A 27,248-nucleotide genomic window follows, 5' to 3' on the forward strand; every position below is an offset into this window, starting at 1 on the left:
CGTCAGAGCACGATTTCTGTTCTCATTCTGAAGCAAAGTTCTTAACCTGAAGTCTTATTTCTGGGTTAGTGGAGTCTGTAACCTGAAGCGTATGTAACCCGAGGTACCACTGTACTTTGGCACACTATTTTTGTTATGTACTGAAGTTCTCAACCAGGGCCATCAGGGGGATACTGTAGATAGTTTTCACTCAGGTCCACATATGCAAATAAGGGATTGAAAGTGAAATTCAGTGATTGGATAGTTACAGAAAGTGTTACAGTTGCGTTCTAGTGGAGCTCTATATAACCAGGTTGGCTGAACCCTTCAGTTCAGTTCTGTTCTGGCCTGTGAATAAATAAGAGCTGTGTCTTCGGATATGTTCACCCACAACAATTTTCTTCTAGGTTTGGGGAATAATTCCATTCTATTGAGAACCAGGGCTTTAAGGCCCAATATATTAGACTGGCACAACGTCTTTTCTTGTTTATCACAGTTTTAGCTAATAACATAAGCGCGTTTCCGTCCAACTGCACATTTTCCTATTCTGATTCATTAATTACATTTAAATAGAGATTGTCACGTGATAAGCGCTCAGGTGGCCTCTTGCTTAGCGCGCCTAGAGAGCTGCGTCGGCAGTTCTGATTGGCCAGATGCCTGGGACTAAATAACGCGCCAAACGCGCCCAAAGCCTGTTTACTGCGCATTTAACCGCCAGCGACAGAACCCGCCTCTTTCCAGCCCACAGCCAATCAGCACCAAGCACAATTCTTCACATGAGGACAGCCGGGGGCGGGCCTTGGTAGGATGCCGGCGGCCCACCCACCCTAGGAGATTTTCGAATTCCGTTGGCCGGAGACGGCCAAGCGCCAGCCAATGGCTGAGCTCCGCTACGGCTAAGACCCACCCAGCTGCTCCCTTTCCCCAGCCGCCCGCCTTTGAAGTGAGGCAGCTGGGCGCTTTCCCCGCACGCCATTGGCCGCGGGGGCCCGCCACTCTCCTGACGTCGGCGCCCGACTTGGTGATTGGTTCCGCCCAGGCGCGAAATGTAACGCGGGAAAGTCTTGGATTCGGTGGCGGCGGTCAGGGTTGCGGCCGCTGCTGGGTGACAAGCCGCGTGTGGGAAGAGGCCGCGGCGGCTGCTTCGGGGTTGGCGGCGTCCCTGAGGGGGAAAAGCTCTGCCTGCTTTCCGGCCATGCTCCCCTGAGGCGTCCCCTCAGGCACCGAAGAAGAGCCGAGGGCGGCGGCGGCGGCGGCGGCGGAGCGCAGCGTGCCAGAGGGCGACTCCCGGCGCAGCATGTCGGAGCGGCCGGGCCTCCCCGCGCCCGTCCTCCTGTGCCCGGGCGACTCCCCGAAGCGCGTCCTGGTCTCGGTCATCAAGACCACCCCGGTCAAGCCGCCTCGCGGAGCCGACGGCCGCGCGCCCCCGCCGCCGCCCATCCCCACCAGCCCGGGCTTCAGCGACTTCATGGTCTACCCGTGGCGCTGGGGGGAGAACGCGCACAACGTCACCCTCAGCCCCCCGCCGGCCACGCCGCAGCCTCTCCGCGATGGCGGAGGAGGAGGAGGAGGTGGAGCAGGCGGCGGCGTCCGCGGAGCCGCAGGGCGCTCGGGCGGAGAGGACGAGGAGGCGGGCAGCCCGGACAGCGGCATCGGGGGCGGCGGGCACTTGAGGGTGAGTGCGGCGCCGAAGGGGTTAAGAGCCCCTGGAGGGGGCGGGGCAAGGAAAGGCGCGCGCGGCGGCGGCGGTTGAGGGGAAAGGGATCCCGAATCCTTTATTTTTTTAAAGGGTTCTGGCCAACGTCCGGCCGGCCCCGCCCCCTCGGGTGCTCTTTTTTTTTTGGTGTGTGTTTGAGTGCAGTTAAGTCACTTCCGCGAGTGATTCACGCTCTGGGTGACGACACCTCCGCGCGCCAAAAGCGGGTGTGTGTGTATTGAGAGGTTTGCGCGCGCGCCGCCGCTTTTTCCCGCGTGGTAGCGCGCGCGCACGCTCGAAATTCGCGGATGGGCGCGCAGGACCAGCTCCCTTTGGCACCTGCGGTGCTCAAGGGGGCGCGCGCGCGCTCTGCGCCCTTTAAATAACAACAACGACGGTAGCAACCTCGCCTCGTTATGTCCCCCTTTTTTAAAAAAAAATAAATTATTGATTTTCACAACATTATAAACAAACACATGAAACAAACAAACATAAATCATAACCTTATTAAAAGTTACACTTATTAACATTAAGTGACTTCCTCGCTTCCCCTTGGTTGAATTTCATTGCATGTCAACGGTTTTCCAATTAATAGTTCTTAAAATAATTTAACTTAAACATTAACATCCTTAGATCTACGCATTATGAAATTAAACCTATTAATTCAACACTTAAATAAAATCCTAAGCCAATTAAGTATCTGCAAGCTATTTTCAGTTAGTTTAACTTAACATGTTTAACTAAGTAATCATTAAATTTGATCCAATCTTCCTGATACTCCTCCTCCTGGTCGCAGACTCTTCCGATTAGGTCGGCTAGCTCCAAAAAATCCATCATCTTCACCTGCCATTCTTCTTCTTCGCCTCCTTATGTCCGGTCGATACAACTAAATAAACGGCAATCTTCTGCTTCCTGAATATTTGGCATACATGTTTTGTTTATTTTTACATTTCTAACCCACCTGAGTCAGGGTTTGAACCCAGACCTCCCAGGTCCCAGCCTGGTGCTCACTTCTTTCTGCTTTGGTGATCTGAGTAGTAATAATAATAATAATTTATTATTTGTACCCTGCCCATCAGGCTGGGCTTCCCCAGCCACTCTGGGTAGCTTCCAACAAAGATTAAAAATACATTAAAATGTCACACATTAAAAACTTCCCTTCAGATGTCTTCTAAAAGTCAGGTAATTGTTTATCTCTTTGACATCTGGTGGGAGGGCGTTCCACAGGACGGGTGCCGCTACCGAGAAGGCCCTCTGCCTGGTCCCTGTAGCTTTGCTTCTCGCAGTGAGGGAACCACTAGAAGGCCCTCAGCACTGGACCTCAGCGTCTGGGCAGAACGATGGGGGTGGAGACTCTCCTTCAGGTATTCTGGGCCGAGGCCATTTAGCGCTTTAAAGGTCAACACCAACACCTTGAATTGTGCTCGGAAACATACTGGGAGCCAATGTAGGTCTTTCAAGGCAGGTGTTATGTGGTCTCGGCGGCCGTCACCAATCTAGCTGCCGCATTCTTCTATTTAGGGAAGTTTTTAATATTTAATGCTGTATTGTTTTTAATACTTGATTGGAAGCCGCCCAGAGTGGCTGGGGAAACTCAGCCAGATGGGCGGGGTATAATTTTTATTATTATTATCACAGTCTTAACAATGAGTCCGGAAGTGGTTGTGGAGGCCAATTCTGGATCCACACGTCCTTCCACAGTGGGGACATTGGTTTCCAGGTGGAAGTTGAGGGTTTGCCAAGCGTGCCTTCCTCTTAGCATGTTTCGATCGTCTTCAAAGCCCATGACATCTTTGGTCAAGGCTGTTCTCCAATTGGAGCGCTCGCAGTCCAGTGTTTCCCAGTTGTTGGTGTTTATACTACATTTTTATTAGATGTGCCTTGAGACTTTAAACCTCTTTTGTTGACCACCAGCATTACGCTTTCCATTGTTAAGTTCAGAAGAGAATAGTTGCTTTGGAAGACAATCAGGCACCTGAACAACATGACCAGTCCAACAAAGTTGATGTTGAAGAATCATTGTTTCAACACTGGTGATCTTTGCTTCTTCCAGTACGCTGGAATAAGTTTGCCTGTCTTCCCAAGTAATGTGTAAAAATCACACCACACCAGCTTGATAGAGAACACCCTTCCTAAATAAGTGGCACACACATACCCCCGTACAGTGGTTGCGAATGCTGCCACAATTTAACACCTTGGCACAAGCATCTTCACAATGCCAGTCCCTCCAAGTGTCCTTGTGTTGGAGGGTATGGAGATATGTGACCCCCGAACTAAGGAGATGCAATTCAATCTGTTTATTTCAGTTGTAGACCAGCATTTAACTAAGGGGATAAGTAATACAACCTTTAGAAGAAATCGAAAGGCAGCCCTGTATAGGGCAGTTTTTAAATGTTTAATGTTTTATTCGGTTTTTATTTATGTTGGAAGCCACCGAGAGTGGCTGAGCCAACCCTGTCAGATGGTCGTGGTATAAATAAAAACCGCATTATTATAGAATAAGATGGCCCTATTTTCATTGGAGAAATGTTGGACAGTATGCAATGTGATGCCAGACTGGCATTGTGCAAAGTGCCCAGTAAGCTACCAAGCACAATAAGATATAATTAGATATAATGAACGTATTAAATGTATTGATTGCACATTCAGCAAACAGGTGCTGACAAAAATGCCAGTGTTTTGGGCTCTAGCAGGTTGTGACTGATGGAATACCGTAGTTTTGTGCCAGGAAACGCCTGCAAGAGCTCCACTGGCCTATGAGCTGAGGTCTAATGCCCCACCACCTTTTATATAGTAGTTCTTGGGAAGCATTTGATAATGGCCTGTTTATTTACCAGGATGGGACTAGAAGAGGTCGACCAAGAGCAGACACCGTCCGAGATCTAATAAGCGAGGGAGAGCACTCTTCAAGCAGGATTCGTTGTAGTGTTTGCAACAGAGTATTCCCACGAGAAAAGTCTTTACAGGCCCACAAAAGAACTCACACTGGTAAGTGGAACAAGTCAATAAGGGGGGAAATCAAGCATGGATATTCTGTCAAAGCATGGCTCTTGGAGAAAAATAGGCTAAAGTGTTTGTTATGAACTAATTGGAATTTGTGATGGGGTGGAGTTTCATAACATGATACCGTCTGTTTGTAATAGTACAACAATCGCATTGCACCAACAACCTGAAATCCAGGTGAAGTAGTCTTGGAAGTATTCATTCCAAGGGTGTCAACTGGGATAGCTCAGTTGGTAGAGCATGAGACTCTTAATTTCAGGGTTGTGGGTTTGAGCCCCACATTGGGCAAAAGATTCCTGCACTGCAAGGGTTTGGACTAGATAACCCTTGTGGTCCTTTTCCAGCTCTATGATTGCTGACACTTAAAGAAATGAGAGCAGGTATTTCACACATTTTATCATGTAATAGACGCTTCTTTAGAAGAAGAGGAGTTTGGATTTGATATCCCGCCTTTCACTCCCTTTAAGGAGTCTCAAAGCGGCTAACATTCTCCTTTCCCTTCCTCCCCCACAACAAACACTCTGTGAGGTGAGTGGGGCTGAGAGACTTCAGAGAAGTGTGACTGGCCCAAGGTCACCCAGCAGCTGCATGTGGAGGAGCAGAGATGCGAACCCGGTTCCCCAGATTACGAGACTACCGCTCTTAACCACTACACCACACTGGCTCTTTAGTTTCGTCCTTGCTTATAACTTTTTGTGAGAGATGCATTTAATCTGTGGGGAGGCTCAGATAATTCCCCTGAACTGCATGTGTTCCATATTTCCTTGTTGCTCTTCTGTAAACCTGTCTCTTAATAAACAGTGTAGCTTCACCACAGTATGAAATACTGTGATAGTCTTTTAATTACATTTATACTAGGCCTTGGTCTTGCTTCCAAGTGAACAAACACAAGATGATGACCTGTCATTTTGGGGTGGGAAGTAGGTGGTTGGTTTGCATCTTCTGTTTTTTCTCTTTCCTTAAACTCCTAAGTTGGTCACAAGGATTCTGCTTCTTCAAGTTTATCGAGGCAGAAGGTGACAACAAGACACTCTGAAGCTTTTGACACTTGCTTTGGAATTATGGCCACTAGCCAGCTAAGATTTGGGAGTGAACCTAAGGCAGTTCAGGTGCCCGATACAAAGGCTTGCTAGGTTCAACCCAGCAGAGCAGAAGTGAAGGAGGAATGATTTTGCATTCTACAGTTTCTTGTTTCTCCCCTGGCATGTCCCCAAAAAGCCCTGTATCAGGCCTACAGCATTAAAGCTCTGACATGTTGGACTAACACACTTCAGATTTCAGGGGTGACGTGGAAGGGAAATCCAACAGCAGAACTCCCTGCTGTCTCAGATCTCTGGCACCCTCCAAAGGGCTATAGCAGGGGTCAGCAAACTTTTTCCGCAGGGGGCCGGTCTGCTGTCCCTCACACCTTGTGGGGGGCCGGACTATATTTTGAAGGGGGGAAAAGGGCACATTCTACTCATGTAAAAACATGCTGATTCCCGGACCGTCCGTGGGCCGGATTTAGAAGGTGATTGGGCTGGATCCAGCACTCAGGCCTTAGTTTGCCTACCCATGGGCTATAAGATTGTTCTTTCAGTGGGAGAACTTTAAACCAATGGGACTTCAAAGAGTCTTAACTTTGAATAATGCCCATTCTGTTGAATTGTTTGAATGAGGAAATATAGAATGCATGGGCATACCTAGCCTGGGGGGGGGGGCAAAGAAGGGCAGCTGCTCCCCAGCAATAAAAATAACAAACTGAGGTTCTTCCCCCCCCCCCCCAACAAAAATCTTGCCTACGCCCGTGATAGGATGTACCTTTTGCAGTAACTTGGAAGCAGAGACTGTATATGAGAGAGATTAATTAAAGGTGTGTAGTCAAGTAGCATGCCAGCTAGAGCATCAGCACTTGGTCCCTTCTGAATTTTATGTACATCTTTGTTGTTGTAAACTTAATTGTATTTCAGAGCAACTAAAAACATTTAAAAATTTGACAGCTTTACAATACTAACAAAAATAACACACTTTTCAGAATGAGTTTTCAGTGCTTTTATTTCTACAAATACCCTTTTCAACCCCATGATTGTTTTTTCCCCCAGGTGAAAGGCCTTATTTGTGTGACTACCCAGAGTGTGGGAAAGCTTTTGTTCAGAGTGGGCAACTTAAAACGCACCAACGTCTCCATACAGGGGAAAAACCTTTTGTGTGCGCCGAAAATGGTGAGCCAAGACAGAATTAACCTTTGTTCAAATAAGCTGCCGTGAATACAATTGGGAATAAGACGTGCCTGCTTCTAATATGTATTATATGAGAGGGAAGGAAGATTATGTGTACTACTAGTTTGAAAAAATAACAGTATTAACAGTAAAATAAAGTGCTTTAAAAATCCATTGAAATCTATGGGAGGGTGTTCAACTAATATTTAATTCCTCAGCTAAAACTGGTGATGCTGAGTGCTTTACTTTGCCTGGAATGTGTGAAAAGAAAGCATTTTTGAAAGAATGCATCGTGTAGTGAAGCACTGGGCGTGGGGGGTTTAGGATGGCTGAAAATGGTGAAAGCTGAAGCTAGGTGCTTGGACACGGAGGTGGGGGAGTATTTTGTGTAGGCCCTTTGCTTCCTTAGAAGGAGGGACTTATGGGGATTATGTTGCTTGAAGTGGGGAAAGCCATTTCATGGCCAGTCAGCATGTGTGGCCATAGGGCAACACATCTTTGGAATAAGTGGGGAGGGCATGCAACAGAAATTTGGAAAGCTAAAGGGACCGAGAACCTGAGAGTTTTATACACTGCTTGGAACACGTAAGCCAGAATTTTGGTTGCCAAGCGCTAGTGTCTACTTGTGAAGCTGAGGCTCCAGTACTTTGGCCACCTCATGAGAAGAGAAGACTCCCTGGAAAAGACCCTGATGTTGGGAAAGATGGAGGGCACAAGGAGAAGGGGGCGACAGAGGACGAGATGGTTGGATAGTGTTTTCGAGGTTACTAGCATGAGTTTGACCAAACTGCGGGAGGTAGTGGAGGACAGAGGTGCCTGGTGTGCTCTGGTCCATGGGGTCACGAAGAGTCGGACACGACTAAACGACTAAACAACAACAAGTGTCTACTTTGTAACAGTAACTACAGAAAAACTCCACTTGGTGTATGTTTTTAAAGTTATGTTTTCTGGGCCAAGCAGTGTTTGTGTTTTAAACATGGGAAGATAGTAGAATGTCTTTGTTTAAATTATTGGTATGTCTGTCTTGTCTTTTTAATAAGGATGCGTAAGCAGATTCACACATGCAAACCGTCATTGTCCCAAACATCCATATGCAAAGCTGAGGAGAGAAGAACCAACAGACAGACTGAATAAAAAGCAAACTGCAGAGAACAAAGCTGTTGCTGAATGGCTGGCAAAGTAAGTTATTTCATATAAAATGCAAAGCTGTTTTTTATATTATTATTATTATTATTATTAAAATAGTTTGCAATGTTTAAAAGCAATTCGTAAATGAAATAAGTTTAAAAGCATTGAGAATTGGGAACATTTTGTCATGTCACGTTGGATGTATTGTAAGTATGGCATTTCAAACCACACACGGCAAGACCAACTCCCTTCTCTTGCGGGGGCCCAATTAGTGCCTTTGCCTTCCGTTAAGAGTTTGGATGTAATCCTTGACGCCTCCCTTTCCATGGAGGCGCAAGTTACAGCAACAGCCAAGGCGACATTTTTCCACCTTTGCCGCATCAAGCAGATGGTCCCTTACCTTTCCCGCCCCGACCTGGCCACAGTGATCCATGCGACTGTCATCTCCAGGCTTGACTACTGTAATTCGCTCTATGCGGGGCTGCCCTTGAAGCTGTCCCAGAAACTCCAGCAGGTACAGAATGCTGCAGCGAGGCTCCTCCTGGGGTCTCTGCCATGGGAGCATATTCACCCAGTGCTTTTCAAGCTGCACTGGCTCCCGGTGGAGTACAGGGTCAGATTTAAGGTGCTGCTTTTGACCTTTAAAGCCCTTCACGGCCTAGGACCCTCGTACCTACGAGACCGCCTCTCCCGGTATGCCCCACGGAGAGCCTCAAGGTCCATAAATAACAACACCCTAGTGGTCCCAGGCCCTAAGGAAGTTAGATTGGCTTCAACCAGAGCCCAGGGCCTTTTCAACTCTGGCTCCGGCCTGGTGGAATGCTCTGCCTCATGAGACCAGGGCCCTACAGGATCTGATTTCTTTCCGCAGGGCCTGTAAGGCAGAGTTGTTCCGCCTGGCCTTGGCTTAGAGCCAATTTGATTCCCTCCCTCTCTTTCTTTTTTCTTTTCTTTCTCCTGCGATGAGGCTACATTTTAATATTTTAATGTTCCATTATTTTAATGTTGTATTTTATTTTTGTTTTTAAGTTGTAATCATTCATCTTGTTTTTATTATTGCTTGTAAGCCGCTCTGAGCCCGGCCTTGGCTGGGGAGGGCGGGGTATAAATAAATTATTTTTATTTTATTTTATTTTATTTTATTTTATTTTATTTTATTTTATTTTTATTTTTATTTATTTATTTATTTATTTATTTATTTATTTATTTATTTATTTATTTAAAGGCTTCTTATTCCTTCTTACTTCACAGTCGTCTTTGCTTTGAATGAACCAATCCTTTCCTTAGCTTAATTAAATGAAATCCAAGGGACTATCAGGCTACAGTGGTTTCAGTTGCTATTTATAATGCTAACATTCATCTTTGCTGACAGGTACTGGGAGATGAGAGAACAGCGCGCTCCTACGTTGAAAAGCAAAACTACTCATAAGCCTGACCAGGAGCAGCAGGATCCAATGGAATATCTTCAGTCTGAAGATGAGGAGGAGGAGGAAAAAAATATTGCCCATTCAGTTTCCTGTAGCCGCCTCCAAGAACAGCGCGAACGCTTGCATGGAGCACTGGCACTAATTGAGCTTGCCAACTTGGCTGGGGCACCATTACGACAGTAATAGGCGAACTGGACCTGCTGATAAAAAGTACTGCATTTGGTACTTAAAACCAGTTAGCTCCTGGGCATAAGCTAAGCACCTTATTTGCTTCTATAGGCTGCTATTCTGTAGAATTTATGAAGAATGTTGTTGCCCCAGAAAATGGGGTAAGAGAATTGCACTTTTTTTTTTTGTATGAGAAAGTCAGTTGTAAAGCTTTTTAAAGTATTTTGTAAATAGGAGACTGTATAATGCAGAGTGGGAATTGCTCATGTTATGGAAAGCTAGATTTGCAAAGTTAGGGCTTTGCTCTTGATCACAATTATGTGGAAGTAAGCCTCTGCAATCAGTGGGGCTTGCCTCTGTGTAAAAGTGTGTAAAGTCAGAATTCCTGTCATTCTTTGATAAAGTTTTCACAGGAAGCACTTTCTGAACTCATTAGATTAGAATAATGGTACGTACGTTCAAAGAAAATAGTTGAAGCATTTTTTAAAAAATTGGATGTAAACAGTGATGCAATCATGGTTTTTCAAACATCAATATTTTACCTAGCATTGCTCGCAAGAATGTTAGAAATAGCTGTTGTAACCTTGTAGCAGCATAGAATAACTGGGTAGTATGTCGTTCAGAATCTTCACTGTGACTACTGACATGGAGACTGACTTTCCTTTTAGTAGGCTGAGGTCTTGGCAGTCTCTTGGTTGAGTAGCACTTCTTGTTCCCAACAGAATATTGGGAACATTTGCACATTGTTGGACTCACCTATAACTGAGTGATACACCTTGCAAATTCTAGGCATCATGGTAACATTCCATCAATTGAGGATTTCTTTCAGATTTAGACCCTAGAGCAATGGGATTTGTTTTTTGGTAATGGGGATATTTACAGGGTAGCATTGGTTTTAGTAAAAGACAGCAAACACTAATACTGCTTCAGAAGATTTTATTGCAGATAGATATTTCTTGCATAACGCCACCTTATTGCTTCCATTTGAAACGTTACACACCAAGTTTTGTGTTCACTAGCTAGTACAGTTATTGATAAAAATATTTGCTATACAATTAGTAAATTAGGCTTCCGGAAGTAGTTGCAAGTGTGAGATATATGGATTAGTACTTTTTTCCCTTTCCCCCCAAATTAAGATATAGGGATAGCACTTAGTGCTCTTGAGCACTCAACGGGAAAAAAAGGTATAGCCTTAATAGTTTTAAGTTATCATATGCCAGGCATGTGCCTTTAATAGCGATTTGTGATCAAATTGAGTAGAGGTGCATAATAGACTAAGAGAATTTTATGCTCCTGTTTTTAGAAAAAAATTAAGGCTATTGGCATAAAAATATTAACTATGTGATACTTGTCCTAACAACCACCTATTATTTAAGCATTTGTTGGACTTCGTTCCTTCTGACCACGACAAATGAGCAAAGAATGTTATTTCCCAATATAAAGTTTAATTACAGATGTCTTGTCATTGGCAAGATAAAGATACATTTCCAGGGTTATACTTACATAGTGTCAAAATCATTTTTGTATATCCTTAAGAATTATGTATTAATGCTGGCAAACAGCTAGAAAGGGGGAAGGTAGTGCGGTAGATGGATTTAAATTACACTGTCACTTTTTGGCTTGTTAATTTCTTATGTTTGTTTGCCACCTCTGATTCTTTAAAGCAAAGCACTTCAACCTGGATTTTTCGAGCACATAACAATTGACATTAAGTCCTTGGGGAAAAAGGCTAAGGACCCTCAAATGCCAACTTTGATGCTTTCCCCGAAAGGGGAAAAACATTTTGCACTTCATGGAATCCAACTGATAACTTAAAGGTAAACTTACGACTGCAACATTTGGTATTGCGAGCAAGACCTAATTCATTGTTGGTACACACACATTCCCTTTTTTCAATCTATTATTTACACAGAATGCATATTGAAAATATGCATTTTATTATTTTTTTAAAGAAAACCCTGCATACTGACTAGCTCTAGGCTAGTTGAGCTGCATTACCAATTATGTATAAAATACATCTTTGGAAAAACTCCAGAATAAGTTACATTTGTGAAAAAATTGGCTTTTTGAAATGGTGGTTCAAGAATTCTCTGCTTCATATGATTAAGCTGTACTTTTGGCATGAATTAAAATGCTGTAATTCTAATAAGCTTTGAATAAAAAGTTGCCTGAGTTTTAAAACTGTTTATGATGATACTGTTGCTTTGCATTGTATCCTAGAGATCGTATGCTACATTCAGAAGTTCTGGTGCATGCACAATAGTTCTGTGTCTCTGACTCTTGTACATTGGAGAACTGGTTGGTACAGTTCTCTCACTAATTTAAAAGTTATTTAACAGGAAATGCAAAGCACCTTGTGTGCATTTGAAACCTAATAAGCCTGTTTTTGTTCATATGCTTTCTTAGGGGCTGGCTTATTCTAGCACTGGAAAGTATTTTTATTAAACTCTGTGAGTGAGGAGAAGGAGCTACAAATACAGTCATGGGGAGAAAAGAAAGTGCTCTTTGAATTCTGTCGTTTTGCATATCAGGGCATAAAAGCAATCATTTGTTCCTTAGCAGGTCTTAAAATGGGGTACATACAACCTCAGATGAACAACAACACATATATTACATCATGTCATGATTTATTTGAGAGAAATAAAGCCAAGATGGAGAAATCATGTGTGAAAATCGAAGTACACCATGACTGCTTCTATAGGAATTAAGAGGCTAAGTAGCAGACAGGGGTTGCTAATCAAATGCCCTTGCTTAATTGATCATCATCAAGTGTACCTCTTGTCATTGTTCTATATATTTGATCAGTTTGTAGTTATCATTCTTGAGCTCTTCGAATATTCATCCAAACTTCTTTAGCAATTCAGTGCCAGGTGTGTTGATGTTGAGTCACTTGTGCCAACTGCGAATTATTATTATTATTAATAATAATAATAATACCCTGCCCATCTGGCTGGGCTTCCCCAGCCACTCTGGGCAGCTTCCATAAAATACAGTAATGCATCAAACATTAAAAGCTTCCCTAAACATGCTCCCCTCCCTCACAGGGAGAAGATAGGGAACTGTCTTGAATGTTTTCCATTTTTGAATAGCCTTTCTTTCCCACGGTAGAATGATGGACGTAAAATTGGTTGGAGGTGGCCCAGTTTCATGAAAAGCACTTGCTTCTCTAAGAGCCTTATTGTCTTTCCTCCTTGGCATTGTGTTAAAACACACCTGAATGCTCCAGACCAGCAAACTGATAAAACTTCGGCTTTTATAGAAGAGGGCAAACTTGCTGCCATACAGTTTGAATTCCTGTATATGCAGAGTTGAGTGTATTAGTGTATGGTTAGGGGAATGTTTTTAACATGCTATTATAGGTTCATAAGTATACATTCAAAATAAGATGTCGAGATCCTGATCTCTCAAGAAAGAATGTGAACATCAATCCTGCTGCTGTGAAGGGCTGAGAAAGGTAAATATGGATCGGTTGTGAAATAGAATGAGAAATGTGCTCTAGGATTTGCTGAAGGGGAAATATGTGTAGGTCATACAAAGGCTGTTATGGCTGAGTAATGTTTGTCACTTCAATTTGCCATTCTCATGGCAGTGTGCAAAAGCATTTGATCTCCAGGACTATTGGCATCCATCAGTCTCGAGACAATGGAGTTCGCCTCTGAGGGTGAAGTCAAACTGCTGCGTTAATAGCACCAAAGTGACCTTCCTTGGGTGCAAACCTGGGCAGTGTGTATGGAGGTTCTGGGCTGCCCAGATGACATGACCCCACTCGCGGCCTTGCTGATGGGGTCTCCAGGAAGGAACCTTTAATAAAGGGTGTTGCTGTGCTTCATAATGGATTAGGGATAGAAGATCTCTCAGAAAACCAATTGTAACAGGTAAGAAAGCAACCTGACTTCTTAACAACAAAGGCACCAAAATGCAATAATAATAATAATGGATTATAAACACATTGGCATTTGGCAACAACATAAGTTCCTTTAGAAACACAATTTACAAATACTCATAATCTAGTCCAGGGGTTAGCAAACTTCTTCAGCAGGGGGCCGGTCCACTGTCCCTCAGACCTTATATTTTGAAAAGAAAAAAAATAAATTCATATGCCCCACAAATAACCCAGAGATGCATTTTAAATAAAAGGACACATTTGACTCATGTAAAAACACGCTGATTCCTGGACTGTCCGCGAGCCAGATTTAGAAGGCGATTGGGCCGGATCCGGCCCCCAGGCCTTAGTTTGCCTACCCATGATCTAATAATAATAATAATAATATTTATACCCCGCCTATCTGGCTGGGTTTCTCCAGCCACTCCGGGCGGCTTCCAATGGAATATTAAAATACAATATCCTATTAAACTTTAAAAGCTTCCCTAGAAACTCGCTATAACATGAAATAATAATAAGTGTAAATATACGATGCAAACTACTAATAATTATTAATAGCAGAATGTCGAGACACTATATATAGAAATGAGCAAACAGGTGATATTTTAGGGAGCAGGCTAGCAGGCGAGGCCCATTACTTACATCATAGGAGCCTACACAACACAAAACACTGTTGCTGTATGTAAGTTTTATTTGTTTTTTATCTTATATTTTGGAAATGCACATCCAGGTGTTTTCCCCCCCTTTAAATTTCTTCGGGGGGGCCCCAAGAGAGTTAAATATGTCGAAGTTAAATTAATTGGAAACAGCTTGCAGATACTTAATCGGCTTAGATTTTATATAAGTTAAGTGATGAATTTATATGTTTAATTTCAAAATGAAAAGATCTAAGGATGTTAATGTTCAAGTTAAATTTTATAAGAGCTGTGATTTGGAAAGCCGTTAAAAGGATATGCACTGAAATTCAACCAAGGTGAAGCGAGGAAGTCACTTAACCATGTTAATAAGTGTACTTTTTTAAAAGGTTATGATTTATGTTTGTTTTATGTGTTTGTTTATAATTTTGTGAAAACCAATAAAAAAAATTGAAAGAGAGAGAGAGAGGGGGGGGGGCCCTAAGCTATAGCTTGTTTAGCTTATCTGTAAATTCGGCAGAGACATCACCTTGCCAACAAAGGTCCGTATAGTAAAAGCTCTGGTTTTCCCAGTAGTGATGTATGGAAGTTAGAGCTGGACCATAAAGAAGGCTGATCTCCAAAGAATTGATGCTTTTGAATTATGGTGTTGTAGGAGACTCTTGAGAGTCCCATGGACTGCAAGAAGATCAAACCTCTCCATTCTGAAGGAAATCCACCCTGAGTGCTCACTGGAAGGACAGATCCTGAAGCTGAGGCTCCAGTACTTTGGCCACCTGATGAGAAGAGAAGACTCCCTGGAAAAGACCCTGATGCTGGGAAAGATGGAGGGCACAAGGAGAAGGGGACGACAGAGGACGAGATGGTTGGACAGTGTTCTCGAAGCTACGGACATGAGTTTGACCAAACTGCGGGAGGCAGTGGAAGACAGGAGGGCCTGGCGTGCTCTGGTCCATGGGGTCATGAAGAGTCAGACACGAGTAATCGACTAAACAACAACAACAACAAAGCAGTACCACTCCCGGGTTTTGGATAAGAGTCTCTCCCAGCTATACCTGGAGATGCCAGAGACTCCCGTGTGCAAGGTTCTACCACTGAGCTTCAGCCCTTTCCCACCCAAAGTTACAGAATTGCATGAATAGCAAAACCCACATTTTGGAACTAGCCTTAAGCTACCTGTCATTTGGAACCTTTTAATCTTTGAACATACCTGTCCTACTCCTAGGAACACTGGAGATGGGAATCTAGAAAGAAAAGAAAACTGTATCAGATGCAATTTAAAAACAAAACAAGATTTAGACAACTCTTTTTTGTGTGGGGTCATGAAGGGTCGGACACAACTAAACGACTAAACAACAACAAGACCTCAAAATTCCTATCACAGTCCCCAGAACTCTTTTTTTTAAAAGAATATTTATTAGATTTTCCAATTTTTTAAACAAACAAACAAAAACATAGCAAACAAAAACATTAAAAAAGAAAAGACATAAAATTCATAAACCATACTTTTAAATAACAAATTTCTCAGACCTCCTCATACTTCTCCTCCTTGTATCCCAATTAAGGTTATTTGTTCAGCAAATCCTTCATTTAAAGCATTACAGCTTATAACATTACCTTATTTTCCAAACCCTTTTCCCCCCCATCTATGTCCCTTTATATCATTACAGCTAGAAACCACTCAATTTCAATCCAACACCATTTAACTTTCCTTAATTTTACAGTATTTCTGTAAATAGTCCTTAAATTTTTTCCAATCTTCTTCAGCCGACTCTTCTCCCTGGTCATGGATTCTGCTCGTCAATTCTGCCAGTCCCATACAGTCAATCAGTTTCATCTGCCATTCTTCCAGAGTGGGTAGATCTTGCGTCTTCCAATACTTTGCGATAAGTATTCTTGCTGCTGTAGTAGCATACATAAAGAAAGTTCTGTCCTTCTTTGGCACCACTTGGCCAGCCATGCCCAAGAGAAAGGCCTCTGGTTTCTTCAAGAAGGTATATTTAAATACCTTTTTCAATTCATTATATATCATTTCCCAGAAAGCCTTAATCCTGGGACACGTCCACCAAAGGTGAAAGAATGTACCTTCATTTTCCTTACATTTCCAACATTTGTTGTCGGGCAAATGGTAAATTTTTGCAAGCTTGACTGGGGTCATGTACCACCTGTATATCATTTTCATAATATTCTCTCTTAAGGCATTACATGCCGTGAATTTAATCCCGGTGGTCCACAACTGTTCCCAGTCAGCAAACATGATATTATGTCCAACGTCTTGTGCCCATTTAATCATTACAGATTTAACCGTCTCATCCTGAGTATTCCATTTCAGCAGCAAGTTATACATTTTTGACAAAGACTTAGTTTTGGATTCTAGCAATTCTGCACAGTCCCCAGAACTCTTGCCCGGGTCACGGGTGGCGCGTCAAATGCCAGCGCGCCCTAACCCGAGCTGCCTGCGCTCTCTGCTGCCTGGAGAGGCGAAGGCGGCACCAGAGGGCGCCCCAAACTCAGCGCTGGCGAGAAGTTTCCGCGGGAGCGCAAGAGGGCGCGTTGCCGCCGCCGCCGCCGAGTGGGTGGGGACGGGCAGGCTGGCTGGCTGGCTGTCGGGCTGCGATCTCCTTCCTGTTTGGCTCGGCTTCCTCCTGCGGCGGCGGGGATGCCGCGCGGAATGGCCAGGCGCCCGGGTCTCGCCAAGAGATGAAAGGCAGCCAAGAGGAGAAGCCGGAGCCGGCCGCTTCTGCCGCCGCCGCCCCTTCCCCTCTGCTCCGGCTGCTTTCCGCCCTCTTCTACGGGATCTGCTCCTTCTGCATCGTCCTGGTCAACAAGGCGGTGCTGACGGCTTACAGGTGAGGAGGAGGAGGAGGACGAGCACCTGCACGGCTGGCGATCCCGCGCACCGTCGGAGGAGGTGGGGGGACAAACCCCCAACTTCCCCCTCCCCGATCGTGGTTGTGAGATCCGGTTTCTGCCCCTGCCCCATTCAAAAGCTACTTTTCTACCCAAGACTTCCTTGCAGCGTCCGTCCCCGCTGCCTCCGGGCACCGATCCTGCTAACTCGACGGCAACCCAACCCCATTTGTCCCGTAGTTTCCTGGCTGGGCCACAAACCTTCATCGGTGCTTCTCTTTCACCCCCCCTCTGTAAATAATGCTGCCCCCCCCCAATCTCTTCTTGAACTCACACTTGCATTTTGCAAGGTGTTTGGTGACTGGGAAGCTCAGTGTGAGAGCATCAGGTTTCCTGCTTAGGTCTCTTTGGGGAGACAGTGTGGTGTAGTGGTTAGAGTGTTGGGCTAGGCGCTGGAGGAGACCTGGGTTCAAATCCCTGCTGGGCCATGAAGCTCTGGGGTGACCTTGGGCCAGTCCCTCTATCTCAGCCTCCCATGGTTATTGTAGCGATTAATGAGGAGGCAGAGAATAATGTGTCCCTCCTTAGAGGAAAAAGTGAGATATCAAATTCAATAAATATCCTTCGAAATTTGGGCAGCTTTTGCTCTGGTGGCAAAGGTTGAACTGAGCTCCAGAGCTGCTCAGTCCAAAGTTCTTGCTCAGCTGTTGCTTTTTCTGGTGGTTAGCCAGCTTGGGAGAGTGGAAATGCAGGAATGTGTTTCATGAATCATACGCTTACAGTCAAAACTAAGCTTTCATAGTTCAAGAATGCATTCTTCAGGAATTTCTCTTTTTTTACTTTATTTATCCATAGATTTCTAAACCCTTAAATCAAATGCAACCCCCCCAAAAAAAAAACTTCTCAAAGCAGTGTACGCAGGCCACATGGCAAGGTAAACTTGTGCAAATAAAGATGTTTTAAGATGGTATCTAAGTACAGAAGACACCTCTTTTAATATGTGAATTCCTCAATACAGGCTGTACTACATTACAAACTCCATTTCTTTTAGCTGTCAAACTCAGATGTCACACAGGACAGTTAGCAGTGCTTCTCTAGCAGATCACAAAGGACGGGAAGGCATGTATTAGGGCTGCCATACGTTCTGATTTTCCTGGACTTTACTGGGATTTCAAAGGTGGAATTGACATCCGAGGAGAATTTCTGAAAGGTGGCACTTTGTCCTTGATCTTAGACAAGTCAATAGGAAAACCACTTTTTGGGGGGTGGGTCTTAAAAAAGCTCAGCAAGTTTGGGGTGTCCTGGTTTTTACTTTTTGAAACATGGCAACCCTAATGTATGGATAAAGGTGGTCCTTCGAGTAGGCTGGGCTTTATATGTGAATAAAGGTAAAGGTACCCCTGCCCGTACGGGCCAGTCGTGTCCGACTCTAGGGTTGTGCACCCATCTCACTTAAGAGGCCGGGGGCCAGCGCTGTCCGCAGACACTTCTGGGTCACGTGGCCAGCGTGACAAGCTGCATCTGGCGAGCCAGCGCAGCACACGGAACGCCGTTTACCTTCCCACTGGTAAGCGGTCCCTATTTATCTACTTGCACCCGGGGGTGCTTTCGAACTGCTAGGTTGGCAGGCGCTGGGACCGAGGAGCAGGAGCACACCCCGCCGCGGGGATTCGAACTGCCGACCTTTCGATCGGCAAGCCCTAGGCGCTGAGGCTTTTACCCACAGCGCCACCCGCGTCCCTCTTTATATATGTGAATAGTTACCTCTTAAATTTGGCCTGAGAGCATATTGACTGCCAGCGGAGATCTTTAACCAGCAGTGTCTGGACCACTATGGCCTTGGTCCAGGAACAGCTGCAGCTGTTGCATCAGCCGGAACTGATAATGGGCATTCCTAGCCTCAGGGGGCATCTGCACCCGAGTCAACAAAAGATAGATCAAGTAGCACCCCCAGAATGTGGAGCTCTCCTACAAAGAGAGTGCAGCCCCCATCTAGAACCAGCAACAGGCCTATCTCCTGGACATAAGGTAAAGGTAAAGGGACCCCTGACCATTAGGTCCAGTCGTGGCCGACTCTGGGGTTGCGGCGCTCATCTCGCTTTATTGGCTGAGGGAGCCGGCATACAGCTTCCGGGTCATGTGGCCAGCATGACTAAGCCGCTTCTGGCGAACCAGAGCAGCATACGGAAATGTCGTTTACCTTCCCGCTGGAGCGGTACCTATTTATCTACTTGCACTTTGACGTGCTTTAGAACTGCTAGGTTGGCAAGAGCAGGGATTGAGCAACGGGAGCTCACCCCGTCACGGGGATTCGAACCGCCAACCTTCTGATCAACAAGTCCTAGGCTCTGTGGTTTAACCCACAGCACTACCCGTCTCCCACAGGAGCCACTCAACCATAGATCATCTTGAGCTGTGTGAAGTGGGGGCTCTTTGAAAACTAGAACTTCCCATAGGGCAAGATGGCTGTTGAATAGTCCTGTGGTTGCAGTTGACGGGGGGAAAGAGTCCATCTCACACAGAACAGCAAGAGCTAGATGGGGGGCAGCTTTCCCCATAGGGCCAGATGGTCCTCAGAAAGCCCTGTGGTGGCTGCTGGGAGAGGAAAAGGCCTCCTCAGTTGGGATATAGGAGCTGGATGTGATAGATCGCCAGATTCATGATTAAACTCCCATCAGCTCCAGCAAGCATGGTCAACGGTCAGGGAAGATGGGAGCTGCAGTTCAACATCATGTGGAGGACCAAAGGTTCCCTACTCCTTCTGTAACATGTAAACTCCACTGGATCACAGTCTTGAACCTGTACAAGCAAAATAACCCCTGGCTTTGGGGTCACCTTCCATGTGCAAAACTCTTCCCTCGAGTCAGAAATAGCCCTTTTGTGAGTGGAAGAGACTTTCTGCTTGTAGAAGGGCATCTTTGCAGCCCACCCTGTAACATTTTTTTTTATTTCTAAGTAATGATAAATAGTTTTACAGCTGTGGTTTCTTCCCAAGGCTTGCTGGGAACTATAAAGTTCTAGGACACTGAGATCCAGCACCGAGGGCCTTCTGGCTGTTGCCTCATTGCGAGAAGTAAGGTTACAGGGAACCAGACAGAGGGCCTTCTCAGTAGTGGCGCCCGCCCTGTAGAACGCCCTCCCTTCAGATGTGAAGGAAATAAGCAGCTATCTTCTCTTTAAAAGACATCTAAAGGCAGCCCTGTTTAGGGAAGTTTTTAATATTTAATGCTGTACTGTTTTTAACACTTGATTGGGAGCCGCCCAGAGTGGCTGGAGAAACTCAGCCAGATGGGCGGGCTATAAATAATAAATTATTATTATTATTATTATTATTATTATTATTATTATTATTATACCACATCTCTGTGGCAGGAAATGTTCAATGCGATCACAAAAGTACGATTCCAAGCAGCTTGTGAAAACAATGGAAGTTTTAGTCTGTAGCTTCAGAACTAGGCAGCTTTTTCACCTTTCTTTGCCAAAGGAAAAATAAAGTCCTGCCAGATTAGAGAAATAGGTTCATATGCTGTTGATGAGAATTGCACAGAAAAATTGCCAAGTAATCTGTACTGGCAACTTTTGCTTGTCTTGTCTTTCAATTGTCATGAAAATATTGTATTGAAAAGCTAACTGCCTCCTCCCTTAATTTGCACTAACCTCCTTTGGAAGGGTATAAGCCAATTTTATTTTCCTTCAAGCAATAGCAGAACCTAACTTGAAGAGCTGTTATATTTTCTTTCGTTTTATCTTTCTGAAATAAAAAAGAGTTGTCTAAATCTTGTTTTGTTTTGTTTTAAAATTGCATCTGATACAGTTTTCTTTTCTTTCTAGATTCCCATCTCCAGTGTTCCTTGGAGTAGGACAGGTATGTTCAAAGATTAAGGTAAAGGGACCCCTGACCATTAGGTCCAGTCGTGGCCGACTCTGGGGTTGCGGCGCTCATCTCGCTTTACTGGCCGAGGGAGCCGGCGTACAGCTTCCGGGTCATGTGGCCAGCATGACTAAGCCGCTTCTGGCGAACCAGAGCAGCGCACGGAAATGCCGTTTACCTTCCCACCAGAGCGGTACCTATTTATCTACTTGCACTTTGACGTGCTTTCGAACTGCTAGGTTGGCAGGAGCAGGGACTGAGCAACGGGAGCTCACCCCGTCGCGGGGATTCGAACTGCCGACCTTCTGATCGGCAAGTCCTAGGCTCTGTGGTTTAACCCACAGCGCCACCCTTATGTTCAAAGATTAAAAGGTTCTAAATGACAGATAGCTTAAGGCTAGTTCCAAAATGTGGGTTTTGTTGATGTCAGTGGCTTGGGATATCAATGTTGCACGACTTCCGATTAAGGTTTAAGGCCTATTCACGCAATTCTGTAACTTTGGGTGGGAAAGGGCTGAAGCTCTGAAAGGCTAGAGCCTTGCACACAGGAGATCTCATGTTCAGTCCCTGGCATCTCCAGGTATAGCTGGGAGAGACTCCCATCCAAAACCCTGGAGTGGTGCTACTGGTCAGTGTCAATACTGAGCTACGTTGACCAATGGTCTGACTCAGGACGTGGTAGCTTCCTATGTCCTATCATGTGAGATTGGAGAGCCCAGACAGGGCCCCTGGAGCTTCCCCTATATTCCACCACCATCTCTGGCTTCATCACCTGATCAGGATCTTGAATCACATGTCACATTTCATGTGTCGAGAAGGTGCATGTCTGTCGCAGGGGCATTCTCTACTCTTGAGGGTTTCCTGCCACAGACATGCACCTTCTCGACACGTGAAATGTGACAGTAATGTGGCACAGGGGACAGGGCCAAAATTAGTGCCCTAGCTCTCTGCGCTTACATGACTGAAATTGTGTGAGGGGAACACCTGAGTAGTATGTTTATTCACCTTTCTCTCGAAATGGATGAAATGCAGATTGGTTGCTTCCTCTTGAGTACAGTCATACCTTGGAAGTCGAATGAAATCCGTTCCGGAACTCCATTCGACATCCAAAATGTTCGGAAACCAAAGTGCAGCTTCTGATGGGCTGCAGGAAGTTCCTGCAGCCAACTGGAAGCTACGGAAGCCCCATTAGACATTCGGCTTCCAAAAATACAGTGGACTCTCGGGTTGCGAATGTGATCCGTACAGGATGCACATTCGCAACCCGCAGCGTTCGCAACCCGCAGCACCGGGCCTGCGCCTACGCGGGTTGCAATTTGGCACTTATGCACAAAGCACGGTTTAGTGCTTCTGCGCATGCGCAACCCCCGAAATCCGGAAGTAACCCATTCTGGTACTTCTGGGTTTCAGCGGGTCAGTAACCTGAAAAAACGCAACCTGAAATGTCTGTAACCCGAGGTATGACTGTAGTTTGCAAACCGGAACAGTCACTTCCGAGTTTGCGGCATTTGGGAGCCAAAACGTTTGAGAACTAAGCTGTTCGAAAATCAAGGTAGGACTGTACAACCTAGTCACTAATGTACAACTTGAGGTGTGCTCCAGCCATAAAGCTGGGATACATCAACCATGGTGGCATGTAACACTGAACCATGGTTTAGCGCTACATGCACAAGCTGGAATGAGCACAACCAGAATCTCGGACTTGCACTTCTGCGTAGCCAGGAAAAGGACTTCTGCAATGTTTAGTTTCACTTTCAAGGAATGCTGACTTAGTGCTGAATATGAACCAGGGTTTAAAACAAACCCCATTTACTTTCTAAACAAGCCAATTGCAATCCATAGCCTTGTTGAGTTTTCAACCGTGATTTCCCTTTAACTGGAGATTCTTTGAAAGCAAAACTAAACACCGCAGAATTCAGGCCATATGGAGGGAGGGCAGGCAGACAGAGCACAAGGCCAGTGCTTTGCTCGGATTCATTCTAGCTTGTTACATTCAAAGCTTCCCAGTGGCACTTCCGTTCTGGATGTGCAGTGCAGACTGTGACCAATTTGCACAGTGGTTATGTTCTGGACCCCCACGTGTGGGCCCACTTAAGGTCACTCTGCTTCATTCCTCCCCCTTCCTTTTTTAAAAATACATTTTTATTGGTTTTTTTAACATATCATTTCCAACGATCATATAACATAACTTCTTATCTTATACAATGTTTTAGACTTCCATCAACACCTCTGATGATTTTTTATTCTTTATCACTTACTCTGCATTTCTTAATTTCTCTGTTACTCTTATTTATCATTAACTAATAATTCTCCTCATAGTCTTTCTTGCAATATTTCAAATAGTCCTCCTTACAAAACTTCTTGCAGTCCTACTAGCGTCATCTGTTCATTACCATTACTTTTCAAATAATTCGTATATTTACTCCAGTCTTCTAAGAATTTCTGGTCCCGCAGGTTTTGAATCCTTCCTGTTGGTTTATCAAATTCTGCATAGTCCATCAATTTCACCTGCCATTCTTTTGTCGGTAATTCTTCTTGCTTCCATTTTTGTGCCAGTAATATTCTTGCTGCTATCATTGCATATAAAAACAACTTACAATCCTGTCTATTGATATCATCTCCTACAATGCCAAGTAAAAATGCTTCTGGTTTCTGAATGAATATATTTCAACATCTTTTTCATCTCATTATATATCATTTCCCATAAGTTTTTCACTTTTTTACATTCCCACCACATGTGATAGAAATTTCCTTCCTTTTCTTTACATTTCCAACATTTATTACTTGTTTTATACATTTTAGCTAATTTCATGGGGGTAATAAACCACCTATACATCATTTTCATCACATTTTCTTTCAAAGCATTGCATGCAGTAAATTTTAATCCTTCTTTCCATTGTTTTCCCCAATCTTTTAACTGTATATTATACCCAAAATCTTTGGCCCAATGTATCATAACCGACTTTACCTCTTCATCTTTCAAATGCCATTCAAGCAGCAATTTATACATTTTGGACAAAGTTTTATACTTGTTATTCAATATTCTATTTCAAATTTTGATTTGTTATCATCAAATGCTTCCTCTCCCCCCGTTCTTTCCCCTTCCAGCTCTGCCCCATTTTGCCTATTTTAGCAATGTTTTTGTGACATTTTGCGGTCACTTCCGGGTTTGGCGCAGTGCAAATGTGCGCGGTCACACACATATCTGACACGCCTAAAATGGTTGCTGCCATTGGTTAGGCTCTGCCTCTACTGATGAAGTCTGCAAAGATGGAATGCCTGTTAGAGTCACTGAAAGGAGAACCCACTCTTGCTGCGCAGCAATGCAGCTTTTCTGCAGACTAACAGAGAAATTGTTTTGTGATTCACCCACCCGCATATTTGAAATAGTATTTTGCTGTTGCGTACATGACAATTATTATTTTGTTTTTTAGATGGTAACCACTATTCTGATCTTATATGTGTCAAAACTGAATAGAATCATTCACTTCCCCGATTTTGATAAGAGTATTTCTAGGAAGGTAAGACAAAGTGCATAATTTTAGAAAGTGAAATCCTAATCTGATGCTATGTTATATGTTGCATAATATAATCAGTGCTTTAGAGCTTTTTTTGGCCCATGCTTGTCTAGCCGCTATAGGGAGTACTGAGTTTTTCTCTCCAACAAAGTATGTAATGCTAAACCATGGTTTATTTTTATATATAAATATTTATTGGAATTTTCAAAAAATAAAGAAAAAACAAAAAAAACACACTTAAAAACACATAAAATTTACATTTCTTACTGTCAATGACCAATTTCCTTGACTTCCCCACACCTCCCTTTCTTGTATTCCAGTTCCATTTTTTAGCTCAGCAAGTTCTTGTCCCCAAACTTTACCTTATTTTCTCTAATTCATTTTAGTTAACCAATTTTAACTTATAAACCTCAATCTTTATACATCAATACTTATTCTTAAAAATCTTTTTCTAAGGTCGGCCCCAATTCCCTTCCCCGAATTCCCCATTTTTATGTTATTGGCAAAACAAAATGAAATGAAACAGAATATAATTGTACACCCTTTGGATTCCCAAAGCCGCTAAACCATGGTTTACTGCAGGCATGACGACGATGATGATTATTATTTATACCCCACCCATCTGGCTGGGTTTCCCCAGCCACTCTGGGAGGCTTCCAACTGAATATTAAAAACAAAACAGCATCAGACATTAAAAACTTCCCTAAAGAGGGCCGCCTTCAGTTGTCTTTGAAAAGTAAAATAGTTGTTTATTGCCTTGACATCTGATGGGAGGGTGTTCCACAGGGCTGCTTAGGGAAGTTTTTTAAGTTTGACCTTTTATTGCGCTTTTAATATTCTGTTGGGAGCCGCCCAGAGTGGCTGGGGAAACCCAGCCAGATGGGTGGGGTATAAATAATAAATTTTATTTTATTTTAATTTTTTAAAGTCGAACAGACTTCTGGAACGGATTCTGTTTGACTTCCAAGGTACGACTGTATAGGAATAGCATCCTTGCTTCTCCCTGCACCAGTTCTTATATAGCCAAAAAGGCAGGAGTCGCTTGCAAGAGCAGAGGGTAACAGCAGGCTTGGGGTGGCTTCTCCTCTCTTGCGCTCCTATTCATTCAATTAAAGAGTGGACTTTGTGTTCAATGCTGCCTCTGAATTGGCCCCTACCTGGCGAACTGTGTGCCGTGTAGATCCATATTTTTCAGCCCAGATGTTGGGCTGGAAACATTAGAACAAACATAAGCTGCAATTCTCTAGTCATCCGGAAATGAGCCCCATTAAACACAAAGTGCTCCAAGTAAACATCCATTAGATTTTTAATTTTTCAATTTGGCCCATGTTTATTGTGTCTTTAGAGCAGGGGTGTGGAACCTTTGGTCCTCCAGATGGTGTTTAACTCCAGCTCCCATCAGCCCTAGTCAGTGTGGGATGATAGGATTTGGAGTCCCAACAAGTTCTCCACTCCTGCTTTATAATGTGAAATGGTTGCCTTCTGCTGCCCTTATGTTAGGCTTAGAGGTAAAGGTAAAGAGAACCCTGACCATTAGGTGCAATCGCGGACAACTCTGGGGTTGCGGCGCTCATCTCGCTTTACTGGCCGAGGGAGCTGGCATACAGCTTCAAAGTCATGTGGCCAGCATGACAAAGCCGCTTCTGGCAATCCAAAGCAGCTCACGGAGACGCTGTTTACCTTCCCGCCAGAGTGGTACCTACTTATCTACTTGCACCTTGACGTGCTTTCGAACTGCTAGGTGGGCAGGAGCTGGGACTGAGCAACGGGAGCTCACCCTGTCACGGGGATTCGAACCACCAACCTTCTGATCAGCAAGTCCTAGGCTCTGTGGTTTAGACCACAGCGCCACCCGCGTCCCTTTGTTAGGCATAGTGAGGTCAAAATTGTGGTTGGTGTAAACATGACGTGTTGATTTTTTACTTTATTTTATTTTCATGGTTCCTGGTAATCTTCATTTTTGTGAGATCAAACTTCTTTTATTGAAATAAGCAGGGCCTGGAATGTTGTATAAAACATTGCCAAAGTTCAAAAGTGGCAATCATTTACAAAGTTTGCCGCTTGCTGTATTTACTTTTTTCTCTCTGTGCTGGATTGTATGAACTAACTTGAATAGATTTCTTCCACAGTTTTGGGAAAAAAACTGGTTTCATTCTAAATGGTACCCTCATTTTGTTCCAGCTGTTTCCACTTCCTCTGATTTACGTCGGGAGTCACATAAGTGGATTATCAAGTACAAGCAAGTTAAGGTACAGCATAAGTTGGGTTGTTGCCGGGCAGTTTGGTTTTTATTTAGCCCCTGTAAGTGAAAATGTTTTGAGACTATTAGAGCCGTGCTGTAGCTACATGTTGATTGAATGAGAGCCATATTGCCACATCCACAGATTGTTTTGGACAACACACACTGGGTAAAATTGCGCTTATGTTCTGCGTGAGGCAGTTAGAAAGGATTAGTACATACCTTCCGTTGATTTATTTTATTTTATTTATTATTTATTTATTTAAAAAATACTTATGTACCTTCCACTCAAAGTATCAAGGTGCTGTTCGACAAGATATAGAAATGCAATAAAACATAAGCTATATAAAGCAATAAAAATAATAATAAGGGGGTGGAATCTAAACCACTGACTATGCCTATCAGTATAGCACAGTTGGTAGAGCATGAGAGTCTTAATCTCAGCGTCAAGGGTTCGAAAGATTCCTTCCAACTGCATGATTCTGTTAAAAGCATTGAAAAATCTTCAAGAGACGCCTGGAAGTTAACAGCAAGGAGGCTTGCAGAGAGAGGGCAGGGAGAGTATTCTCTGCATGCGAGTAGCAACATTAAAGACCTGACTTCTAGTTGAAGCCCGTCAGGCTTCTGAAACATGGGGAACTAGCAGCGCTCTT

General features: G+C 44.0%; 2 protein-coding genes across 6 annotated transcripts in view; both read left to right on the forward strand.

Annotated features, from left to right (window-relative positions):
• The first annotated feature begins 999 nt into the window (after positions 1–999).
• On the forward strand, positions 1,000–11,783 carry ZNF367 (zinc finger protein 367). Its single transcript, XM_053408284.1, has 5 exons — positions 1,000–1,654; positions 4,513–4,663; positions 6,760–6,879; positions 7,917–8,055; positions 9,377–11,783. The coding sequence occupies exons 1-5, from the start codon at positions 1,277–1,279 to the stop codon at positions 9,612–9,614; spliced, it is 1,026 nt and encodes a 341-aa protein (XP_053264259.1). The 5' UTR covers positions 1,000–1,276; the 3' UTR covers positions 9,615–11,783.
• Positions 11,784–16,662: 4,879 nt separating this feature from the next.
• Positions 16,663–27,248, forward strand: part of SLC35D2 (solute carrier family 35 member D2) — a 34,698-nt gene continuing 24,112 nt past the window's right edge. The window contains exons 1-4 of one of the 5 annotated variants that reach the window (XM_053408288.1): positions 16,663–16,966; positions 20,799–20,832; positions 24,273–24,359; positions 26,538–26,605. In XM_053408288.1, the coding sequence (XP_053264263.1) occupies positions 16,818–16,966; positions 20,799–20,832; positions 24,273–24,359; positions 26,538–26,605 (338 nt within the window). In that variant the 5' untranslated portion in view covers positions 16,663–16,817. The remainder of the gene's footprint in view (positions 16,967–20,798; positions 20,833–24,272; positions 24,360–26,537; positions 26,606–27,248) is intronic. The other 4 variants (XM_053408286.1, XM_053408285.1, XM_053408287.1 and 1 more) reach the window with 4 other exon arrangements.

This window comes from Podarcis raffonei, chromosome 11 (genome assembly GCF_027172205.1).
Source record: "Podarcis raffonei isolate rPodRaf1 chromosome 11, rPodRaf1.pri, whole genome shotgun sequence".
Lineage (NCBI taxonomy): Eukaryota > Metazoa > Chordata > Lepidosauria > Squamata > Lacertidae > Podarcis > Podarcis raffonei.

Bases quoted from the DNA above. Each gene is read 5' to 3' on its own strand.
- ZNF367 (XM_053408284.1), top strand. From the start codon at position 1,277: ATGTCGGAGCGGCCGGGCCTCCCCGCGCCCGTCCTCCTGTGCCCGGGC. The intron at 1,655-4,512 runs GTGAGTGCGGCG...TTTATTTACCAG, and splicing joins GGGGCGGCGGGCACTTGAGG to GATGGGACTAGAAGAGGTCG. The intron at 4,664-6,759 runs GTAAGTGGAACA...TTTTTCCCCCAG, and splicing joins CCACAAAAGAACTCACACTG to GTGAAAGGCCTTATTTGTGT.